General features: G+C 36.6%; 1 protein-coding gene across 2 annotated transcripts in view; it reads left to right on the top strand.

Moving 5' to 3' along the window:
- Positions 1–20,116, top strand: part of JPH1 (junctophilin 1) — a 90,376-nt gene extending 70,260 nt beyond the window's left edge. The window contains exons 4-6 of one of the 2 annotated variants that reach the window (XM_013942868.2): positions 9,098–9,759; positions 17,443–17,538; positions 19,436–20,116. In XM_013942868.2, the coding sequence (XP_013798322.2) occupies positions 9,098–9,759; positions 17,443–17,523 (743 nt within the window). In that variant the 3' untranslated portion in view covers positions 17,524–17,538; positions 19,436–20,116. Of the gene's footprint in view, positions 1–9,097; positions 9,760–17,442; positions 17,539–17,713 lie in introns of both variants that reach the window. The other variant, XM_013942869.2, reaches the window with a different exon arrangement.
- The last annotated feature ends 2,470 nt before the right edge of the window (positions 20,117–22,586 follow it).

Raw genomic sequence — 22,586 nt, 5'->3', positions numbered from 1 at the left:
ATGTCAAAACAGGAAAATAATGTACTAGCAGATATTTTAAAGATGCTAGATACACTAGCAAAATTACTTGAAAGTTGTTTATGATACTGCACAAAACTGTTTCCTGGGCAGAGATAAAGAAGGCAGTTGAGAGGGCAACCTTGATACACAGGAATTCTCATGTTTGGGGTTCTTAGATGAGACACACAGTAAGCAATTTCTACCAGTGATTAACTGTTGTAGGAGCCTATCTTTATTTAATGAGAAGTGAAAGTCGCATTCAAGGCTGCATTAAAACCTGCTTGTATTTAGTGAGGCTGCCTTTTAAAGTTAGCCCTGGGTGAAAGATTTGTGTATTCTGACTTTTACACAGCTGAATGTTGTGGCTTTATCAGATTGTAGCAATAGCATAAGATCATATTATGTGCTATCTTTGTATTATATTTTTAGGTCACTTCAGTAGTACGTAGTTTGAAGGACAGCAGGTTGCCAGGTCAAATCACAACAGTCCCATAAAATAAATACATGTAGGCATCATCCTACATGACATTCATGGATCTAGTGAGTGAGTAACTGTTGGCACATGCTACTTTCCCTGTTGCTTCCAACGCAATAGGAGAAGAAAGTCTACCAAAAGCGGTGCTTAAAGAAACAGCAATGTTAGCAACAGATTTGGAATCCCTCACAGTCTAACCTGCAGAAATTTTCAGCAGAAGGAAGGTATTTTCAAGGGAGGAGGAGGAAATGAGCTGGAATTGAAGGAAAATCAAGAAAGGTTACAAAGTATCCCAAATAGTAAACATTGTTTCAGGGTATTTTTTACATTAAGTGAAATGTGCTCTTCTCCCTCGTCTTTGCTTTTTAGTTTGCTTTCTTAGGTGACCATGGTACTTCCATGCTAGTGTTAGTAAGTCCAGAGAAAAAAAAAAGGGATTGTAAGGCAGCCAAGTAGAATTTTAAAACTAATCTAGACAAGATTTTTGATTTGCCACTCTCTAGGGAAGCTGCTTGCTAGCATTTAAAATGCTGATCATACCTCACCAAAATGCAGTTGCCATCAAAAACTGAAAATTAAAACAGGCATCCAAACTTGGGTTTCCTGTGAACCTCAACAAGTCGTCTCAACCATCCCTTCATTTCAATTCTCCTGTCTTTTGTGTTATGCTTTATTTTTAAACTTCAGCAAATGTATGGTTTAATTCTGTAAAGCATTCTCAAGTACCATGAAGGAAAGTCATGATTCCAGCTGTCATAACCAACTTCAGATGCAGCTAAAACAGGGCAACATGGCCTACATATGTCATTTTGAATTAAAGAATTATTAAATAACATATATATGCATCACTGGGACATCTCTTTCTAGGGGAATCCCACCACCAACTTGGCTAACAAGTCAGTTCTTTCTGTCTTGCTGTCTGGCTCCAGAAATCTTAGCTACCTTCCTGCACACTGACCCAACCATGAAACAGCTGCACTGATTCATGTCCAGTTTGCTGGGGCAGTTTATCCATCAGAAGGGTACCGCAGACAACTGGGGTGATCACATCTTAAACTGCCATATCTAAACCAGACAGAACCTCTCTCTCAGAGCTCTTGCCTCTTTAATCACGTTGGATTATATTCATAAAGTTTTCTATAGCTATATGCTAGCCCAATAATCTCCAGCTCCATTCAGTCCCTGTTCAGTCTGCCAAGATGGCTGACAGGGCTGCCAAAAGTTACTAAAACTGTAACCATAGTTATGCTTCGCTGAGTTCATCAACACATCTTACACATGACATTGCACAGCCATCCATTCATTTGGGCTGAATTCAAGCCAGCAGCCTAGCAGTTAAAAGCTTTTTTTCCTGTTACCAATGTAACCTTTGGAAAAACAATAAAACAAAAGGAGGTACTAATGATATTAATTATAGCTCTTCCCCTCTCTGCACACTCACATCCACAATGAAGCAATAACAAAAAAATTGTCTTTCTAAAGTTTACTCAATATAGTTATTTACACTTTCATAATGACTCATTTAAGTGCTGCTTCTAACAGACTGATGAACAATTATTTTTATTTCTTTCACCTACAGTTACCATCCTGAAAGCTGAGGAATAATTATATACTAGATATCCTATCCTGAAAAGCCCTAACATGAGAAACTCATTTTCAAGTCAGTGAGCTTGAGCATTTTGGATGCTTGCAGGAAAATAGATCCTGTATTAATTAATCTTCATATGTGTCACCAGATTTTCAATGTTTTATAAATGTTCATCAGAGTAGCAAATAAATCTTATTATGAGAGCATAGATATTATTGCCACCTGTGGTACTTAAGAAAATCATTGATCATGTCACAAAATAACAAACCATGTGGTTTTTACTGGCTTATTTCTCAAACAGTATTTAGCAATCTGTAGTACCTACACTAAATTATTTTCCTTTTTTTGGTACAGCCTTCAGTCAGTGCTTCAACAGTATCATGCCCTTGTTTTGTGCTAGGATGTGACATGCAGTAAGAAACATGCTACCCTATTTGTTATTTACTATTTCCATCTCTCAAACCCAAATGAAACTAATGATTGAATTCTACTTCAGTAAACATTTTTCAGTTACTCCAGGAAGGTGACATTTATGAAGGCACATGACAAACTTAAGGCCAAATGGCTATGTTGGCTTTTGGTTACTCAGAAAACTTGCGTTCCATTCCTAGTTTTGACAAAGACGTCTTGTGCAACTTTAGGCTATCACTTTAACAAGGATTTAGCAAAGCTTTAAGCATAACAGTACTTTATTGACAACTGACCACTGAATTCAGGGGGATTACTCAGAAGAAGCTTGTGCTTTGAGCTATGATTTCCCTTTGTTTTAGTTCCTCCATCTGTGAAATGGGCTATTGGTGTAACCTTTTTATTGTCTTTTATCTTGCATCTCTAGACTGCGAACTTTTCAGATCAGGAATTCTCTACTTTTTAAAGAAGTAGTATTCAGGAGCTTAGTAAAATGGGGCCTTCATCTTTGCATAGCTGAGGCATGTGTTAACATAAATACCATTAATAGTGTGTACTGAAGTTTGCCTGTAGACTGCACTGTCCTGACTGAGCAACTAGTTTTGATCTTGTCACCATTACCAGACAGATAATCAGGTAAATTTTGCAGTGAAGACTGGGGTTTTTTTCTGCTAGCAATGTATAAGTGGAAACAAAATTAGGGAGTGAAGTATCTACTTTCAGGACAGAATTTATCTATTAGTACAACATAAATTTTCTTGTTACCATGAAATTTAATCATAGTGACATTCATTACCTAGGAATTAAATGTGTTAGGTCAAGACACAGCTATTGTTATTAGTTAACTATTTATATAGCGCTAAAGATAGCTTGGTTACATCACATAATGTGCACTGTAGTTTAAAAGACAGAAATAGGTGCATGCTTACCTAATAATTACTTCTAACGTACCTTGAAATTGAATCGCATACTTTCACCCTTGACTGTACTTTAAATATTATATTATGGAGCCTGTAATATGGTATTGCCATTTTTTGCCTTCAAAACTCTGCTAACATTTCCATTAGGCAATGCTAGTTTTTCCTGAATATTTAGAGCGGTACGGTTTGAGGGAGAAAGGAGTGGAAAAGATATTGTAAAGAAATTATAAAATGTTTATAAAATTATTGATGAAGTGTTTATTTTTTCTTAAAAAGAAGCTATTTCTTTTTTTTAACATCATAAAAAATTGCATAGAGGATTTTTTTAATGTAATATAAAGTTGCACAGAGGAAGAGAAATGCTCTTTCAGTATATTAAGGAGGTGTGTTTTGTTTGCCATGTTTTTCATTTTCCTCTGAAAAACAAATAGAAGAAGAACAAAGTCGATCTCTAGGGTAAAGAGCGCATCAAACTCTATGTTTTAAATATAATTATGCAATTTATTTTGATCTAATTAAACAAAGTCTCTTAGGTAATGCTAGTTAATTCCCAAATTAGAATTTTTGCACACAATCACAACACCTTGCATCCAAACCACTTTTTAGTGATTTAAAGATTGTGACTAGGCCTTCCCAAGTGGGAGGAGGAAAAGGGGAAGGAGGACCCTCACCTCTTGTGCAAGGGCCAACTAGTTTACAACTGAGAGTGCCATTCTGCCAAGGGAACTGGAGGAGCCAGGTGAAAAGGCTGTGCTATAGCCTGTGCTTACCTATAGGGTCTTACAGGAACTTACTACAGTCAGATGGAGCCCAGGGCTGCAGGACAGGTATTCTCTGTCATAGTAAGGTGAGAGGCTCTCATCTATATCACATAGTGCCTCAAACTTAGTTCAGAAAAAACTATTGTCAGAAAAACCTTTTGCTGCTCCCAGCCTGAGACCTCATGATTTAGTGAAGTTTCTCCCAATAGTGCCTCTAAGAAGAAATGCATTTGGCACTGTAAAAATTTTCCCATGGAAATTGTTTCTTGATATCAACAGAATTCCCTGTGTTAAATAACTTTAGTTCAGGAAACTTTTAAACCTGAATATCTGCTACATAGTATCTTTTTGCAGGTGGGCCAAGTAAAAAGTTATAACCTGTCCAAAGTTGTGCAAGAGTGCATGGAAAGTCACAAGAGACTAGCCTACAGCCTACTCTTTAAGAATAACTGAAAATAGTACTATAGTATTGAAAATGTACTATATTCTAGTATATTTTACTTTATATAATATTATTTTCAATTCACTATTCTAGTGTATTTTAGTTCTATAAATTACTACAGAACTATCGTATTACTGAATAGAAACAGAAAACTACAGAAGTGGATTACTTGAGTGTTCTTGGATTATTTGAAAATGCATTGTCTTGCAGCCTACCACAAAACATCAAGATTTTTTATTTGGTTATTATGTTATCATATAAGTCTGTTTTGCCAATTAAAAGTAGTATTACCTTAATAACTTTGGGAATATAGAAATCAGTATACTAAAATGAAGCTGAACTCATTAAATTGGGGAAATGAGATTTATGGTGAGTTATTGAGTTATGCATATTGACTATGGAATGCAGAATTGCTCCTATAAGGATCACCAGTCCTACTGTAAGGAACCCTGGTGCCATAGGCACCTCCAGAATTCATCCTCCTTCAGTCCCACCCTTTTCCCATATCCTCACCACTCTTTTTTCTTCCAAAATAGGCCAAAATCAGTGAAACCAGCTGGTTTGAATAGGCAGGAGTACCACCTGCTGCAAGTATATATAAATATGTATATGCACACCTTTTCCCTCACTATGCTAGGTGCATTCTGCCATCCCTCTTGAGCTTCAGACTTTCAGTCCCAAGCTGATAAGGCGGAAGGTCTCTTCTCAGCTTTCTTGGGACACAGGCTGCATTTACACTGCCTTGCAAGATGACATTTTGGGACACTGCTTCAGTCACAATCCTGAAATGGCCCCATGCTGACAATATATATACCTCACTAGGCCTTGGGGAAAATCATGCAGCTGTCGCCTCTCAAAAATGCTGTGGCAGAACCAAGGCACCCTTCTCTTCTCATTTACAGGGCTGGCCATGCTGTCAGCTCACTTACTGGAGACCTACCAGGAGGAAGGACATGTTGCACAAGAACTCCGCATGAAATTCTAGCTTTAGAAGAACTATGAGTGTGCTCAGACATACCAGCTCACTACAGTATCCAACTCCACACACATACATCCGAACACATTTACACAGTCCTTTGGCTTTCAGAGACTATTCCCCTCAGCTGCTGGTTAACTCACACTTTAATGGTGCCGTCCAACTACTGACATCACGATGGCTGTATGGACCAAAACCAGCCCATATCTAACCTTTAGCCAACAGAAGTGATCATTTTTGAGGAGTCAGTAGCAAGGCCAGCAGTCAGCGTAAAAGAACACACAAGTTCATCCACAAAGAAAGCTTATCTTTACTTGGTTATAAAACATTTCTTGGGCCTGCTTTCCAGATCAGGTTCTTCTTAGGCACTCTCAGATATATCATGTATATGTATATCTGCTGATTGCTTGGACTAAAAACTAGAGAACAGAACTCCATATTTATTACTGAGACAGATAATCTGACCCTACTTTCTTCCCACCCTCAAACCCTGTTCCCTCCCTCATTAAGAACTGGCAGCTGAGCCATCTTCTAGGATCAAATGTTAGTGACTGCCTTTGCAAATTCCTGTGGCCCTGCTTCCTTTAGCCTCATGCAGTAGGGTGCTCTTATGTTGAAGAAAAAGAAAGTCTGTTGCCATGTCTCCCTTGCTTAGACAATGCCTCTAATGAAAGGGGTGTGATAAACCCTGACAAGTATTCTTAGTCCTCAGAAAGGTGTGGGAACTGTGTTCTTTCTGCTTGGAATCAGTGATTCAGACAGGTGAATAAGCTGATTGTACTGAATACAGTAAACAAACGTTAAAAAAGGCCTTGGACAGTCTCCAAAGCTAACTTCAGCATAGAGCCAAGAATTCAAGTGTTGGAAAGACCTGCCTGGCAAGGTTGGAGGCAAGGGATATATCTCTAGTAGCCACATGTACTATATTTTTCTTGCTGGAGTTTCTGTGTTACATTAAGGCAATTGTTGGATGTCTGGGCAGACACCCTCAGACTTGACTTAGAGGCAGATGGCTATGGCCTTCCATGGTGTGGCTCAGTGTCACTTAGGATCAAGTATTGCCAAATACCCAGTACAAATATGGCACTATTAACCTGCTAACAATTAATTTCTTTGAAGAGTTGCAGTTAGAGATGGTTTTTTTTCATTTTGTTTGTTTGTTTGTTTGTTTGTAACTTTACCTATCTCTTATGGAGACACAGGCAGCTAGACCTGGCTCCCTACTTCTTTCAGAAATTCCAGAGGAGTTTGGAGACCTCAGGAGGAGACAGAGTCCCCTCTGCCCTGTCTTGGGAGGCTAGCAGATGATCATAGGAAGCAATGGAGAAGGTTGTTATCTCTGAGGCCCAGGTGTATCCCTTATCAGGGTGCCTTCACTCTGGCAGGCGCTGTCAGATATTAGTAAAAGTCAGATCTTCACCTATGTTAGGCAGTGGAGAGCTGTCACAGGATGTGAGTTTTCTAGGTAATACAGGAGCAGGGCAAGTACAAAAAGAACTGTAAGAATGCCTTGCTACAGAGGGCCCATGCAAGAGCAGTTTGGATGCTATTTGAGCAGCCTAGAGGCATTGTAAGGCTGAAGAGGGGGTATTTAGATAGGGGTGCTCTCACTACAGCAGTCACAAGGAGTACTCTAACAGATGAATGCAGATGTGTCTGTAATAATTATTGCAATTTGAGAGCTTCATGGCTTGGTCTTAAAGGTTAGGCTGGGCTCTTTTAGCTACCTTTTTCTGTTTACACCCCTAATTTATCCTATGTGAAAGAAAGAGTAAAGACCCAAAGTTTCTGTGCATTAAAAATACTTCAGCTTTTAAAAATAACTCAGCATTATCCTATGCATGTTAGAGGAGAGGGAAGGAAATTCCCTACATGATGGAGAATTTCAAGAATTATTACTGTAACTGTAACTTTATATAAGGCAACTTCCAATTTGTGTTGTTTTGCTTCTCCCTTTTACTGGGAAAGTTATAAAATGCTATAAGAACCAGCACTCTAGTCCACTCCCTCTGTACAGGCTTAGCTTCTCAAACATCACATGAAGAACAAATCCGGACTTGTGTGAAGTCCAGTCTTCTGTCTCAACAACTCCCTATTTCCATTCCTGTCTTTCAAAGATACCAAAAACCATGTGATTTTCCCGCCCAGAAGAGATTCCATGCCAAGTAATTCTCATTCTCAGCAATACTCAATTATCAGATGACTCAATAGCTTCCAAAAACTTCATGCTGCTCCTTCTTCCTTCCTCTCATCTCAGCACTGTGTAGTGATGCGTATATTTCTGACATCTGTAAAAACACTGTATCTGCCTAACACAGCTAGAGCCTCCTCAACTCAAAAGCAGAAAAACTAGTGCAGTCATTCTTCTCTGAGCACAGAATTTCTCCATGACATAAAACACAAATAAACCTCAATTACAGAAGATGAAAAATCAAAGGAAAGTAGCAGTATTAGCAAAGTTAGAAATGTAGAACAGTTGCTGTGTATTTGGCAGAAGTCATTGTTGAGAAAGGACGTATAGAAAGATTGTTGAATTTTTGTTGTCTCCAGCTTCTGACTTCTCACAGAAGCTCATCCTGGAATCTGGGATGTAGATTCTAGGAAGAAATGTAGAAAATGCTGTCCACAATACAGGCAGATTTACAGTAATTTTGTTTCTTCAACAGAGTGTTCTCTCACATCTTACCACTGAACTGTTAAATCAAACAAAAACCTGGAGCAAAGCATGTCGGTCAGCTTGTCTCATTGTGAACAGCTGCATTAAAACGCGTCCTGGTAACTGAGTCCTCAGTAGCGGTGAATGTGCTCATGGGTGTCTAGCCAGGATTTTGGGAAATGTGGTCTTCATACTGTTGTTGCTCTATAAGTATTTCCTGAGTGAATGTGAGAGAATGTGTCAGTCTTTCCAGCTTCTAAGCAGGATTGTATTATAGATGAGAGTGCTCAACATGGGTCTTTGTATACCAAGTGGTTGAATTAGGAAGACAAAGTCAGCGTGTAAGGCATGTATATATGACAAGCTGATTGTGCGCACAAGGGGTAAAAAAAGTGTTTCAAGGCCTGTTCCCTGTAGGTTATAAGGGCAGAAGTGAGATTTCATTCTGATTGTTAAATACTTCCATGTCAATCAGATATTATGGTCATGACGGTAGAAGTTAAATAAATTGCAGTGATTAAGCAGAGTGCACCTCTCAGAAAAAAAAAGAATGACATACTTAAGCTAAGTCAGTCTTCATTCCCTCATACTTCATTGAGACAATTTATATACTATGACCCTTTGCAAAGCTGAGAAAGACAAAGTGACCAAACCATAGTAAGAACTCCAACAATTATCAAAAAGTACAGTTACTTCAACTACTGAGTGAATTTGAATAAATCAGCATAGAAGTTGGTGAATTTTTATTACCCTCCCTCAGCATGTTAGCAGGGTGGTGCAGTCTGACATCCTAATGCAATAATTTTACTGTCAAATCTTACTTTTCTTATTTTTGTTTTAATTATAATATTTTTATTACACTATTTTTCAGGCCCTGATTATATCAAACAAAAATTTCAAGAAGGAGTGGAAATGAAAGAAAAATCTGAAGAAAAAGTCCAGGAAAAACCACCTACCCCAAAAGAGTCACCTCACTTTTATCGAAAAGGTACCACACCCCCCCGGACCCCAGAAGCAAGTCCAAGGCATAGTCCTCCTCTTTCTTCTGAGCCTTCCCCTTCAAAACATCTGAAAAGGCAAAGCTCCTCTTCTGGGGCAAGACTCAGTCAAGAAAAAAAGCTTTTAGCCACTGAGAATATAACACCCACAGTTAACAAGCCTTTACATTCAAAAGCACCGGTGAAGGAGGAAATAGCTGTGAAACATCAGCCAAAGTTTTCAGCCCATCAGAATCCTCTCAGCACAGAGAATGGGGAGCTGCATGGTCACTACCATGGTTATTATGTAAAAATGAATCCAACAGTGCTTCCACAGGAGCTCAGGGAAGAAGATGAATATGCCAACCCATCACAGTCAGCACTCGTACGGATACCACCCTCGCAGAAGCCAAGTCCTGCCAGATCTGGGGGTAAGCCAGATGCCAAAGAAAACAAACCTGACAAAAAAATTAAGAAACCAGAATTTACTGCACCAAAGAATCCAGCCAATAATGAGTCTCATTCACCAGTGGAAAACAAAGTGGAAAACAACTCGGTAAGTACTGCAAGAAACCTTTTCACTTTCACTGCCATTTTGCCTCCTATTGTCGAGCTTTGCAACCTATAGACAGGCAAAGCTCAAGCTTCTGTCAAAATTTCATCTGATTATGGTCTGCCAGATAGAACCCACTGCACTGAACTGAAGTGAGGATCAAACATTCCAGTCTTTAGTATTATCCTTTTTTAAAATGGGGAAGGGACAGTGCGTAGCCAGATATTGTCAGACTTCTGAAATACAAATCCATATTGTATCTATAAGCACAAAAGTATTATACACTTCCCCCCCCAAGTGTATTAGTGTATGTATATATATGTGTGTGCATAGATACAAATATATAAATATATGTGTGTATATATATATATACACACACTTGTTTTTTCCTCAAAACGATGTTTGTTGTGCTTCAGTGGATAAGTGGGCAATACTAGTAGTTTTACAACTAGGTTCCTGTAATGATATAGAAATGATGTAATGATATAGAAATAACTGCAGTTTTGGAGCTTCTTCCAAAAATCCAATTAAAAATAAAATTTAAGTTTTTTCCCCATTACTGTTTAAAGGGCCAAAGGGATTCACTGAGAGCTGTCATCAGGAGCTTTATAACTTCCATTTACTCTTGCAGTACAACTTAAATGTAAATAGCATCAACATAGGGGCTATTATTCATGTGCCTAACGAAAGGTAATTTTGAAAAGCATGAAAACTGCTGATAACGATGGATTATTTGGCATTCAGTTAAAATGATACAGTATGTTCTAGTCCAGTCAGCATGTGTTGCATTTTTACAACTCCAAACCAGTGAATATTGCAGGCCAAACACCCTGTCTTGACATATGAGTTACACAGTAGATATGTACTGGGGGAAGAGCTACAAGACTGCATCAGTACAGACCTTCTACAAGTTTTTATTAAAGATCAGCTTTAAATGTAATGTGTTGTCCTCTAGTTATCTTCTGATCTACCAAGTAAATACCATTTACATTTCTGGTTGTTTAAATGTACATTAAAATTAATTAAAAGCCTTTTCCAAGGTTACTTGGAGGTGAAGCGAGGTTAAAGAGCAGACTCTGAAAAAGGAGTAATTCATCTCTGTCTGCAACAGAGACAACTGCATGAGCATATGATAGAGTTCTGTAAAACTGAGCAGCCCAGAGAGCATGACCAGGGGACGACTGTTCTCTCTTTCTCCCGATACAAGAACTAGGGAGCATCAAATGAAGCTAGCAGGCATCAGGTTCAAACCAAAAACAACAAAAAGAAAACAAAAATCTGTGGAAATCCTATCCACAAATGTTGTGGATGCTAAAAGTGTATATGGACTCCAGAGGTGAAAAGATGTATTTAAGGAAAAAAGTCCTTTGAGAGCTATGAATACAAAGATACCACCTCTACAGCTCAGGAAGTTCTTGAGCAACAATTAGTTGGAGGCTGGAGAGTATTCAGGAAGAAATATCGCTATATACACTTGCTCTGATCTCATTCTCTTCCCTGAATGTCTACATTTGACTCCTGCTGGAGGCAGGGCACTGGCCTTTGATCTGACCCAGTCCAGACGTTCCCCTATTTTCATTTTCTTATTTCTCTGTGTTAAACTTAGGCTTTGAAAGCAAGTGATTTTGCATCAAAATATATACTGTTTAAAATACTTGCTTCTAAGAATGTTAAGTTGTTACAGTAACGGGGAAAAAATGGTTTCCTTTTTTGTCAGGAAATAGAGAAGGAAATCACTGTGAATCTGAATCTCATTATTACTTAGAAATGTCAGAATTATCAATAGTTATGCAAAAAAGGAAAAACAACTAATAAGCATTCCTCTTCCATGTTAGAAAAAAAGCCAGGTACTGAATTCAGAATGTCTGATGATGTCAAAATTACTTCCAGGCCAAGAGAAACTCAGGAAAATGTTAGTTGTAGATCCTAAAGTTAACCTCTAGCAAATCAGGAGGTCTAGATAATTTGATAATGTTTCTTTTTTTAATAAGCATTGTTTCTCTGAAACAGTTTTGGTACTCCGGTAGAAAAATAATAATGTGTTATTGTTTAGATGGAACAAAAAGATGACCCAGTTAATGAAATCCAGCTAGCACTGATCCCACTAGCACTGATCTCAGGTAAAACAGTTGAACAACTGATACCAGGCTTTATTAATAAAAATTTAAAAATAAAGAGGTATAAAAAGTTCCAAACAACATGTGTTAGCCACTGAGAGTGGCTAACAAGTGGCTAAGTCCCACAAAGAGCCACAAGAAGGATTAGAACATATCTTCAGATTCAAGAGAGGTTCAATGCACAAAATCTGTTTGACACATTAAATTACATTCTGTAAGTACACTTGATAAAATAGTTTCCCAAGCTAACTGGCAAACGTATAAGAAGAACTAGCAACTGAAAGTTAAGGCTGGACAACTTCAGGTTAAAAGTCTTGTTTGAAGTTGTTATAGTGAGATCAATTAAATGTAACATCAGTTTTTATAGGAGGATAAGGACCATGAGCTTGTAGCCTGTTATCAGGGAAGGTGGAAGAGTAATAAGATACTGTACATCAGCTACTGCTAGTTTATTAATATTACAGGTCATCTGGGAACTGTCCCTGTGCTTCCTTTGGAGCACACTAATTGCATTCTCGTTTTATCAGCACATCAGAAAGGAAGGAAGTTAGAGCTTAGAAACTCAGTCTTACTATAAGGGCGTTTTAAGAGATATGTAGATGTATGATTTTTTTTTTTCAAATATATTTTCCCTAGATGTCTGTATATTTGTCTGATAGAATAAATTTCCTACATGCTTACATATTCAAAATCCTAAAGTGATTAAAGCATTAAGGAGTAGCCTACTGGCCTAGCACACAGAGCCAAAGACTTAGTACAGAATGACCGTTAACACTGCCTGGAGATTATTCTTTTTAGTTTTCAGTATCACCTTTCAAATTCAGAAAAACAGTAATGTGTTCTGAAATGCTCCTGGACTGAGGTCAATAGTAAGATGGAGTTACCCAGTGACTAAGTTCAGACTGCACAATTACTGAAGAGAAATCCGTTTAGTATATTTTTCTTTATCTCAAACAGTACCGAGTGTTATGAGACTTCAGAATTCTAGAGCTATATTAGGGAATTATATTATTTTAGTCACTAATTTTAATTGCTTTATATTCATCCTGACAAATAATTTTGTTGTAGTTTTGAAAGTAAATCTGTCTGACATCTTTCATAGAGGTTTAAAAATATATTTGTTAGGAAAAAGCATGAAAAGAGAGTAAGAGAACGTGGGTTTTGGAATGAAAAAATTGATATATAACATTTATTGAGCGTTTCATTAGATTATCTGAAACTGCTGTATAAAATTGTGCTGTGTTTTTGCTGATTTCCAGTGAGAATACATTAAGAAAACAGATACAGGACATATTATTTTTAGTTCTTTCTTCCATGTATCTAAATCAAAACTATTTCTCACATCTGAATGAAACATACCCATATTACTTGAATTTGGATTAGAAACTTTGAACAACTTTAATTTGGGAGAAGTCTTCAACAGTTATTATAGTAATAAAATTGAGGTTTCATATTTTCTGTAAATCTTCTACATCTGTAAGAATGTAACTGAAAAATGTCCACACAATAAGTTAGTAATAGGAAGAGTATTCATTCTCTAAGTATCCCTATTTCTGTCATTATACTTGAAGAGCGTTAGCAAATACTTAAGCCTACACTGCACATAAAATGTATAAATGTATTTCTCTATGTGCTTATTTGCTATCATGCATACACAAACAACTGTTCAAAAATCAAAAGTTTAGAATCATTTCAGTGTTCATAAGAAAGACCCGTAGGACCCTGTCATGGTTTTATGAAGGTGAAAACATGCATAAAGGCAGCATGACAAAGTCACTGTTTGTCAGCTGCTCCAAAATAGCTATTTGCATGTAGGCAGTTACCCTAGTGAATGTGAGATAAATCATCCTTTTTTCACTCAGCATTAGGCATCTTCAAATTATCTCATATTTACTGCAGTATAAGGAATGCACAGAGACACTTAGCACAAACCAGTACTGTTTCTAGTTGCTTGTTACCAGCCTCTGGCCCCACTATCAACTTGCATGTTCCTAGCTCACCATGACTGGGAGGTAATTTGAGGTTATCTTGGATTAGAGTAAAAAGCAGGATTGAATCGCAGCTGAAAAAATAATGTTGTAGTGTATGTTCATGAATACACATTTAATTTGTCTGCTTTGTGTCTTGCCCTAGGTCAGGTACTGCACAGGCACTGGTGTTATATTATATCGTCAGGGGTTTTTTGCAGGTCAAGCATTAAGCCGCACAGAATGTTTAGCCTGTTTTCTACCTGTGTCTAAAACCACTGCATTGTGCTGAATATTATCTAATATGCTTCTACTATCATCTCTTTGCTCACTTAACATCCAGTTAGTGTGGGATATAATTACCATGATGTTAGAAAAATAGATCAATATTAGCCTGGTCCTGCAAAACTTCTGGGCAAGAACTTTATGCTAAACTTAATGAACATTCTTAATGCAAGGGGATTATAAGACTAGTCATCATATTTCCTGGCACGACATTTTAGGAAATAACTTTATTCCCTCCCAAAATTAAAAGCTAATTATATGTTTATATTTTAGCTACATAAGGGGTTGGCTTACTGGAAGTTGGAAGGGCAGTTTTCTAGACTAGAGTTTTTCTGCTACAGCTTTTTATTGCACCTGTTCTAGTCACTCTTGGACTGTTCGGGCTAAATTTGGCTTTTGCTATTTTAAGCCCTTGCAGGACACTAAAGTCTTATTTATGGTAATTTGTCTTAAAGCATTAAATGTTCATTTCATAGGTGTCTACAGAATAGGTAATGGATCATAGCATAACAACCATGTGCTCTACAAATATTGTTTGATCCTTTTTTAGTATATCAGAAAATTCTACTTTGGGTTGTTTGAGTTGTAGTCCCAATTTGCCATTCAGCCAAAAGCTGTGTCGCAGCTATCAGGATGCTGTTTAGGATGTATTTCAGATAATTAATAAGTTCCTGGCTCCACTGAACTCTATGGAGTAATTCCCACTAGGTCCAAATTTTCATTCAATAGGAGTAAACCAACTTGATTTCCATGGATGTTATCAAAGATACAAGGCATTGGATACCCAAATCCAGGTGAATTTTATTAGTATTAAGAACTGATCTCCTTTACAGTTCCTTGCAAATCCTGGCCTAGTATAATTGTAAAATCTGTAGCTAGGATGCTAAACTATAAAGGATCTATTGACCTGATTTTGGTCACACGGGGATGAGAGACAGATGCTGGATCCAGATCTTGTGAGCTCAAATTAATACTTTAATCACAGTACTGTCCTCCCTGTTAAAAGATATGTAACATTAATATGTATGTACTATTGATGTTTATAATGCAAGTTTTGGGCAGAGGGGTTGCAAAAAAAAAAGTGATTAAATGGAATACACTGTAAGGGTATTAACGCTGACATTCCAAGATTGAAAGCCTTAGAGATTCTCAAATTACCTGTTGTTTCAAGTAAGACATGTTTGTTGCTCAAAGTCTTCCGATATGGCTTATAATGCATAGATCTCACAGTTTTCAAATACGGTTGGTGGGAATCATCAGTTCTGAATTTGTTGGTGGGAATTTAGATTTCCTTCACAATAGAAAAGCATAGAAGTATTAAAACTAGCAAAATTGTGACTGTAGCAAAAAGAGACAGAATAAATTAACCTAGAGTTACGCACTACTACAGCTAGGCTGCTTCCCGTTCTGTGGTCAGAAATGTAACCATACCCGGAGCCATGCTCTCTTTCGTATGCCTGTTTCTGTCCCCAAGTGCCTCATATCCCTTGGTGCATAGCAGCTCGCATGCGGTAGGAAGGAAGGAACATGGTTCCACTTCACTTCTGTGACCTGATGGTTAAAACATAGCACTGGTAAGTGAGAATTGACATTCACAGTCCCTCTGACTAAGGTGACGTGAAGCTTTCGTCCTCATTTCCCTGGTGAGTATTTTAGACATTCTGCCACTAAACAAAAGCAAACGTTGCTGCTAATACCATTACCACTATGTCAAAGTTTGAGTAGGATCCTGATAAGCTCATATTTTGAACTTTGACATCTAGTTGCTCAGAATATTTACAGATATCTCTGAAGAGGTGCCAGGGAAACTCTGTGGCCTGAAATAGAGGTACCAATTGGGTTTAGACTCCCCCAAGCTTTAAGCAGTGCTTGACAGAGCATATTTTGTGACTTGCTCTTGGACAGAACATATTCTGAGACTTATTCAAGAACTTAGTGGTCCATATCTGGCCCACCCTCTCAACTGCTGTGTAAAGGTGTGTTCTGGAAGAAAGTGTTTAGTGAGACTGTTTTTGGGTTAGACCATGTGATATAATAATGACACAAATACCTTTCAGTAGCTTCCCTGTTAAACTGCTGCAGCAAATTCATAATAGCACGTTCTTGTACCTTATCATTCCAGTAATTATATAGCTAATATTACCAATCCCATGAAGCATAACGAACTTTTACAAGGTATGCCTCTTGCAGAAAGTGAAAAAAAATTGTATAATTTCCAATAAAATACATTCCTTCTTACAGAAACCAGTCATCTTTAGCTAGCTCAGAATATAGTTTTCAGCATAGATTTTTGGTGGTTATTTTTTTGTGATTTAGGAAAGTATTGCCTAAGTACGGAGTTTTGCTTTTCAGCTTACAGTAAACGTGCACTTCAAAATAGAAGCATATACAAATCTCTGTGGAAATATATCATAATAAATCAAAGATGTTAAAAAGAGGACTGAAGAACTGAGAATTCCCATCGGTTCAGTGCATTATTTCAAGTCATTCATCAGGAAGCATCCATGTTAAAAAAATTTCCAAAAGGGCTTAAAAAATTAAAATCTTTGTTCTCTGGCTTCACAGAAAGAATAAAAATTCTGTAATGATTAGGAGCTAGTTTTCTAGCTAAGTTTAGCTATACCTAGGAAGTCATTTCTCCACTAAATAGGTCTATAAGGTAAGAATTTATCACCACCAAGTTTCAAAGTAAATCAAAACAAGTTTAATGGAAACATTTCTGGGGATATTAATGTAGAAGTGTAACTATCAGATATCTTATTTCCCTCTGGATATCAAAAAGAGAGCTTTCCAGTGAAAATACTGACAATTGCATATTCAGTTTTCAATTCTGTTGCATACAAGATACAGTCAGGCAAAACCCCTATTCTATTTTGAAAGGTGGTGGAAGCAGAGAAGGAACCTATGTAATGATGAGGAGTATCCCTCCAGCTTTCTAAAAGTAGTTCAGGTTTTTTGTTATGAATTGGTTTAAGCTGATAATGTTTTTATCTTGATGGTTTGTTCTCATTTGTTTGTACAGTCGTATTTATCAGACAGTTTATTTCAATGTGATTAAGAACAGCATAATAATATGCTCTCACCTCTATTTATCCAGTTCATTTTTTGCAGAGATGCTATTTAGCACACCGGCATACAAAGAGTAATGGCTAAGTTTCTTGTTTATCAGGAGCAGAATTTGTATCTTTAATATTTATGTAGTCTTTCAGAGCAAGATCAGAAAATAGTAAAGATGGTAAGGTCAGATCCTATTCATTGTTGTGTGCTGTGTGGAGGATTGCATTAATTTTGACATCTTCATTTTATTTCATTTTCAGGGCCCTAACTCGGTTATGATTGCTCTGGTAATGCTGTTGAATATTGGTCTAGCCATTCTTTTTGTCCATTTTCTAACTTGATTGGAATTAGGAAAGGTAAGAAAGGTCTTGTTTTCATATAAAATCACTGTATCCACCTCAGTTTAAGACTCCCCACCTCAAATTATAAAGATTTATTTGCATACTTTTAATGTTTCCTACTTTAATTTTAGCTATGCCTGAATGTGATTCAACATAGTTATTTAATTATGTAACTGTTTTGACCCTTCAGTGAAGTCATGACAACTAGTGGTGTTAGCCCACAGTTCTCTGCAGTTGTGTCATCCGCCTTTTAAATGGCACCAGTCATACTCAGACACAGGGAAGGAGGCTTGCAATTAGGATGGGACGCAAGAGAGATGAAACTTGGAAAATTCAGCCAGGGGCCCGCTCAGTTCTCTGCTGCTGGCTTGTGGCTTTGGGGTCCTCTGAAAGCTGAAGCAAGCAGCCCTGGTGGAAAACGCACAGAGTAATCTGCTGAAGCAGCCCCGCCAGTGAAGTGCGTTGGCTTCTCCATCTGTTCCAGCAGAGTGTGACTAAACTGGAAATGTTTGGAGCTGCGCTTTTTGTTGATGGAAGCTAACAGCTGCCTTACTATTTTACCGTCTGATGTTTTTAGTGGGGAGATGGGAAAGCGACTGCCAGAGGAATGTGGTCAGAGGATTCTGTTGCTGTGGAAGTGATTCCAGCGTTCACTCCTATCTCATTAGAAGAAATAGTTAGCAGCATCAGTCACCAGTCTTATTCCATTACCTGCTGCTTTTAACATCTCCTGCAGTGTTCGGGGAGATTGAATTTCATTTGCCTGTGCATGATTCTGTTCATTCGCTGTTTATGAAATTTGATGTATAGCCATACCATAGTATGTAGGCCAACCTGGAGAAAGTTACTGGTTCTGCCTCACAGCAGAAGCAGAAAATAAAATCACTGCTCTCTGTTTTTCATCCAAAGATATAATTCTTAAATTCATTTTCCTAAATCTCACTAGTCTTTTTAATTTAAGGTTTAGTAAGTAATACACCATGACTGCAAAATTTAAAGTCGTTAATATCTTCCAGAAAGCCCTCAAATGCTTGTGCCATTAGCAAGCAAAATTTTTCGTAATAAAAGAATAAGAATCTTAAGGCAGTGTCAGCACTTTATAAAGAGGAAGTGGAATATCAGAATAATCCAAGAAAGACAAGATACAGGGTTTGCATGTTGGGTTTGGTTGGGGGTTTGGGGGGGTTTTTTTGGTTTTTTTTCCAGAAGTCTGGTGCTGTGATAATTGGTGATTTGAAATACTATGTTTCAGCACTGAGGTATTTTGCCAGAAGTTAAAATAAAGTCTTGTCTGAGTGCAAATCAATGCCAATGACAGCTAAGCTAGCTAATGATCATAATAAATTATCGTAATTTTAAAATACTAGATTTGTGTTGAATACATTCAGGTAGAGCATTTAGAACTGTTAAGTGATTGTTTATCAATTTGATGCCTTCAGTGTCTTTAAAGTCCATTTATAAATTTACCTCAGCATTAAAAAAGCCTCAAAATTTTTCATTGGGAAAGTTTGTCTTAAGTAGTTTCACAGCCCTTTGTTAAGATGATGTGATCATGTTTCTTTTATGTGTCATTATACTGTAATTATTGTACCCTATATCAATCAAAAGCATGCTTATTTACTTAAAATATATGTGGTGTGATCATTTGGAAAGTAAATATTTTAATTTAAAGCTATGAAAAGCAAAGGGCTTGTATTATGGTTTATTTTTTCTCTATTAGAAAATATTTCATACAATATAGTTTTTGAACCTGTTTGTAAACTTTGTGTTTGCATGGTTTAATGGGCAACATTCTTAATAAGTACATTAGCTATCTTTTGATGCAGCATAATAAAGTAATACAGGTGTGGACTGAATATTGTGTAGCCAAACAGCTCCAAGCAGGGCAGTAACACCATGGTGTTTTTTACAGAAGTATGTTGAGAATCCTGTGTTTTGACCAGTGTGGATAAAGAAGAAAGCAGAAAGAGAGCAAATGAAAATAAAACCTGTATATTTATTTTTTAGAAAATTAAATTTGTGTTTTAAATTTAGGAAAGCAATTTTTATTTAAGAAAAAATTTTAAAAGTTACTGTGTAAGCCTTGACATAATGGACAAAATGTTCCAACCAACACTGAAATCACCCCCTGTCTCCTTACGTGGAGAGATAATTTTGTAACTGACATATTTAATTCCTATTAAATGTTTATTTAAAATACTTTATGCTCTGGAAATAATGGGTAACAAAGCTTATGAAAATGTTTATAAATTTAAGTAAGCATGTTAGTACCATTTATAAATATGTATGATTTATAAGCTTTTTTAAAACAAAGCTCAAACAAATTGTTGGTATTTTTCTAAAATGTGCACAGCTGTATTTTACATGAAAGGCTATTTATAATTGGTTGTTATACTGTACACTACATTTTGGACAGCACAATGAAGCCTGCCAATGTACTTAATAATGTCATTTTGTCTATTTAAAGTTTCTTGCTGTCAAAGAATGAACTCTTTATCTATAAGTTTCTCTATTTATAATTCTCGAACCCAAAATGTATAATGTACAGTTTTCACAACTGTATTTGCTCAAATAAAAATAAGTTGGTTATTAATAGAGTTTCAGGCTAGTTTTTCCAGTTTATTTTTCCCCCATGGAAAAAAAAAAAAATTCTACCAAATTCAACAAAGGAGAAATGAAACCAAGAGAATCAGTGAAGTGCTGACCCCTTTTAAATCACCATGAGTTATTGTGTTCAACAGAAGTATAAAAAAAATATATATGTAAAGTTTTCTTATGTATCTTCCCTTCTAATATAGGGTTTTTGTGTCTTTAAAAAAACATTGTCTTAAATTATACTGCCACTACAGTAAGGGTGGTTTAATCAATCTTCTTTTAATCAGTCAGTAAGTGGCTTGTCCATGAACAGCTGCTTTTGTAAGTGAATCAACGACTTTTATAGACCTTCCTCCTTCTCAAGTCATCATGGGTTCAAAATTAACATGAAGATTGTGAGCCAATATTCTACACAGATAAAATTCACCACTACAACTGTTGTAAAGCCACCACATTTGCTGAGCTAGTAAATCGGTCTAGAATTTTATTTTCTGTGACTCCTGTTCAGGTTACTAACCAACTGTACTAAAATCCTAATGTTTAATTGGAAAGGAGAGAAGTGTTCCTAGTAGTTACTATTTGATATTTAAGTAGTGTTAATATTTTTAGGAGTAGTTATTTTTCAATAATTCTGTCAGTGTGAAGCTTAACTTTAAGAATTTTTGTTTCTACACAATAACCCATTCCCTAAAGAATTTTTTTGACGGTTCAAATAGAGAAAAATAAATTTTCAAGAATAATAAGTGGAGATAGCTATAATGCCAGAACATTTAAAATTGAGATCACTGAGCCACGTCTTTTTCTCTGACATTTTTGATCCACATTAATTTCATACTTGAAGATATAAGAATATAAAGTTAACTTAAGTATTTCTTCAGTTCTATGAATGTGATAATGTATTCAGGCATATTTAAATCTTAAAAGCAACAAGCAAGGATTTACCCAGAAATAGAAGAAAAAAAGTTTTCATAATCATTTAAGTATGACATCTTTCCCTGCCTACTAGTGCTCATAATTCTCAGAAGATTTACATAGAAAAACAGCAATCTTTCTGTGTTTTCTGAAAGCAAGTGGACATATTCCTCTGAAATGTTTTTACCGGTGGCTTACATTTCCTTCAGTTGGAAGCATACAAATGGGTTCACCTGGGAAAGCACCTGCTATGCCTAAGAAAAGAAAAAACATGGTCACACAATGCAACTTCTTGCATGAAGATTTGCTCTAGCATGGAAAATTTTACCCCACTTCAGTGTAAGGAAAATGTTTTCCAGCCACGGTAGTTTCTCCAGGGGCAGCTTTTTGCTTGCCCACAGATGCCAATAGGCAGTGAGTTCTCATCTTTCAATTTGAGATCTGCTTTCTTGGGCAATTCCATTTATCTGATTAAACAGTATATATATATTTAGTGTACAGGGAAGAACAGCAAATGAATGATGATGAGGTGCCAAAGTCTGAAAAAAGGTCTGCTATCATGGGTTTTTAGCATATATAGTCTTTTACTTTACTTTCCCATCAAATAGAAAAGTAAGGAACGAACAGAATGTGGAATCTGATGAATTTGTGTTCCAAAATGAGAAGAAGGGAAGATTCAGTTTGAAAGCAGGGATTCAATGATATATGATTGCAACTTGCCTTTCAGATACACAAGTATATTTAAACAATTATTACAATTGAGTGCCAACTTTGAAAGGACTAAATGTCTCTTTATAAGTGTTTGATTACAAGTCTTGAAACACTTATTTACCCAAGTTTTTGTTACCTATAACATCTCCATTAAAAGCTCTATTAAGCATAGTTTAAAATATGTTAAATGATTCTGACTAACAACCTGGATGCAACATTAAAAGCCTGCAGAAATTCACTGTTGCCACTGGAGCATTACAACTGCATACTGAGATAGTAACATTCTTAACTATTTCTCATTAATAGAATATGATTATGAATGATATCTTAATGGTTTTAATCATAGCTCATTTGGATCATCTAGTCAGCAGAGACAGTTCTACATACTGTTCTCCTGTAAGAATATAATTCAGTAAACAGAAAGCAAATGAAGGGGAAAGAAGGGAAATTAAGTAAGCTTTTAAAATGTACTATTTCCTCGTTCTCTGGTTTAATATTCAAAGAAGCAGGGAAAAATAGAAATTATGTTAAGTCTGGGCAAAAAACTGTGTATGCCAATATGCTGTAACTGAGCCATCTGCAGTATCCATCTCAATTGGTCGCAGGATCTGTAAAAGTGAAAGACATTTTTACCTCTTTATTTGTTAATGTATAGTAAAAGAAAGGAGGTAAATATAATTTCCATACACCACATTTTTAGGGAAATTGTCCAAAATGTTGATGGTATTTAGATGGGGAGGAAAAAGTAAAAACTTACATCTATCTAAACAGCGTATGTTGTGGCCATCACTGTAATAGCTGAACAACCCCTCTCCCCCATAAAACCAATAACAAAAAAATGAAGC

This window comes from Apteryx mantelli, chromosome 2 (genome assembly GCF_036417845.1).
Source record: "Apteryx mantelli isolate bAptMan1 chromosome 2, bAptMan1.hap1, whole genome shotgun sequence".
Lineage (NCBI taxonomy): Eukaryota > Metazoa > Chordata > Aves > Apterygiformes > Apterygidae > Apteryx > Apteryx mantelli.
Note: the sequence above shows the minus strand (reverse complement) of the source record. Positions and strands in the feature narration are given on the sequence as shown.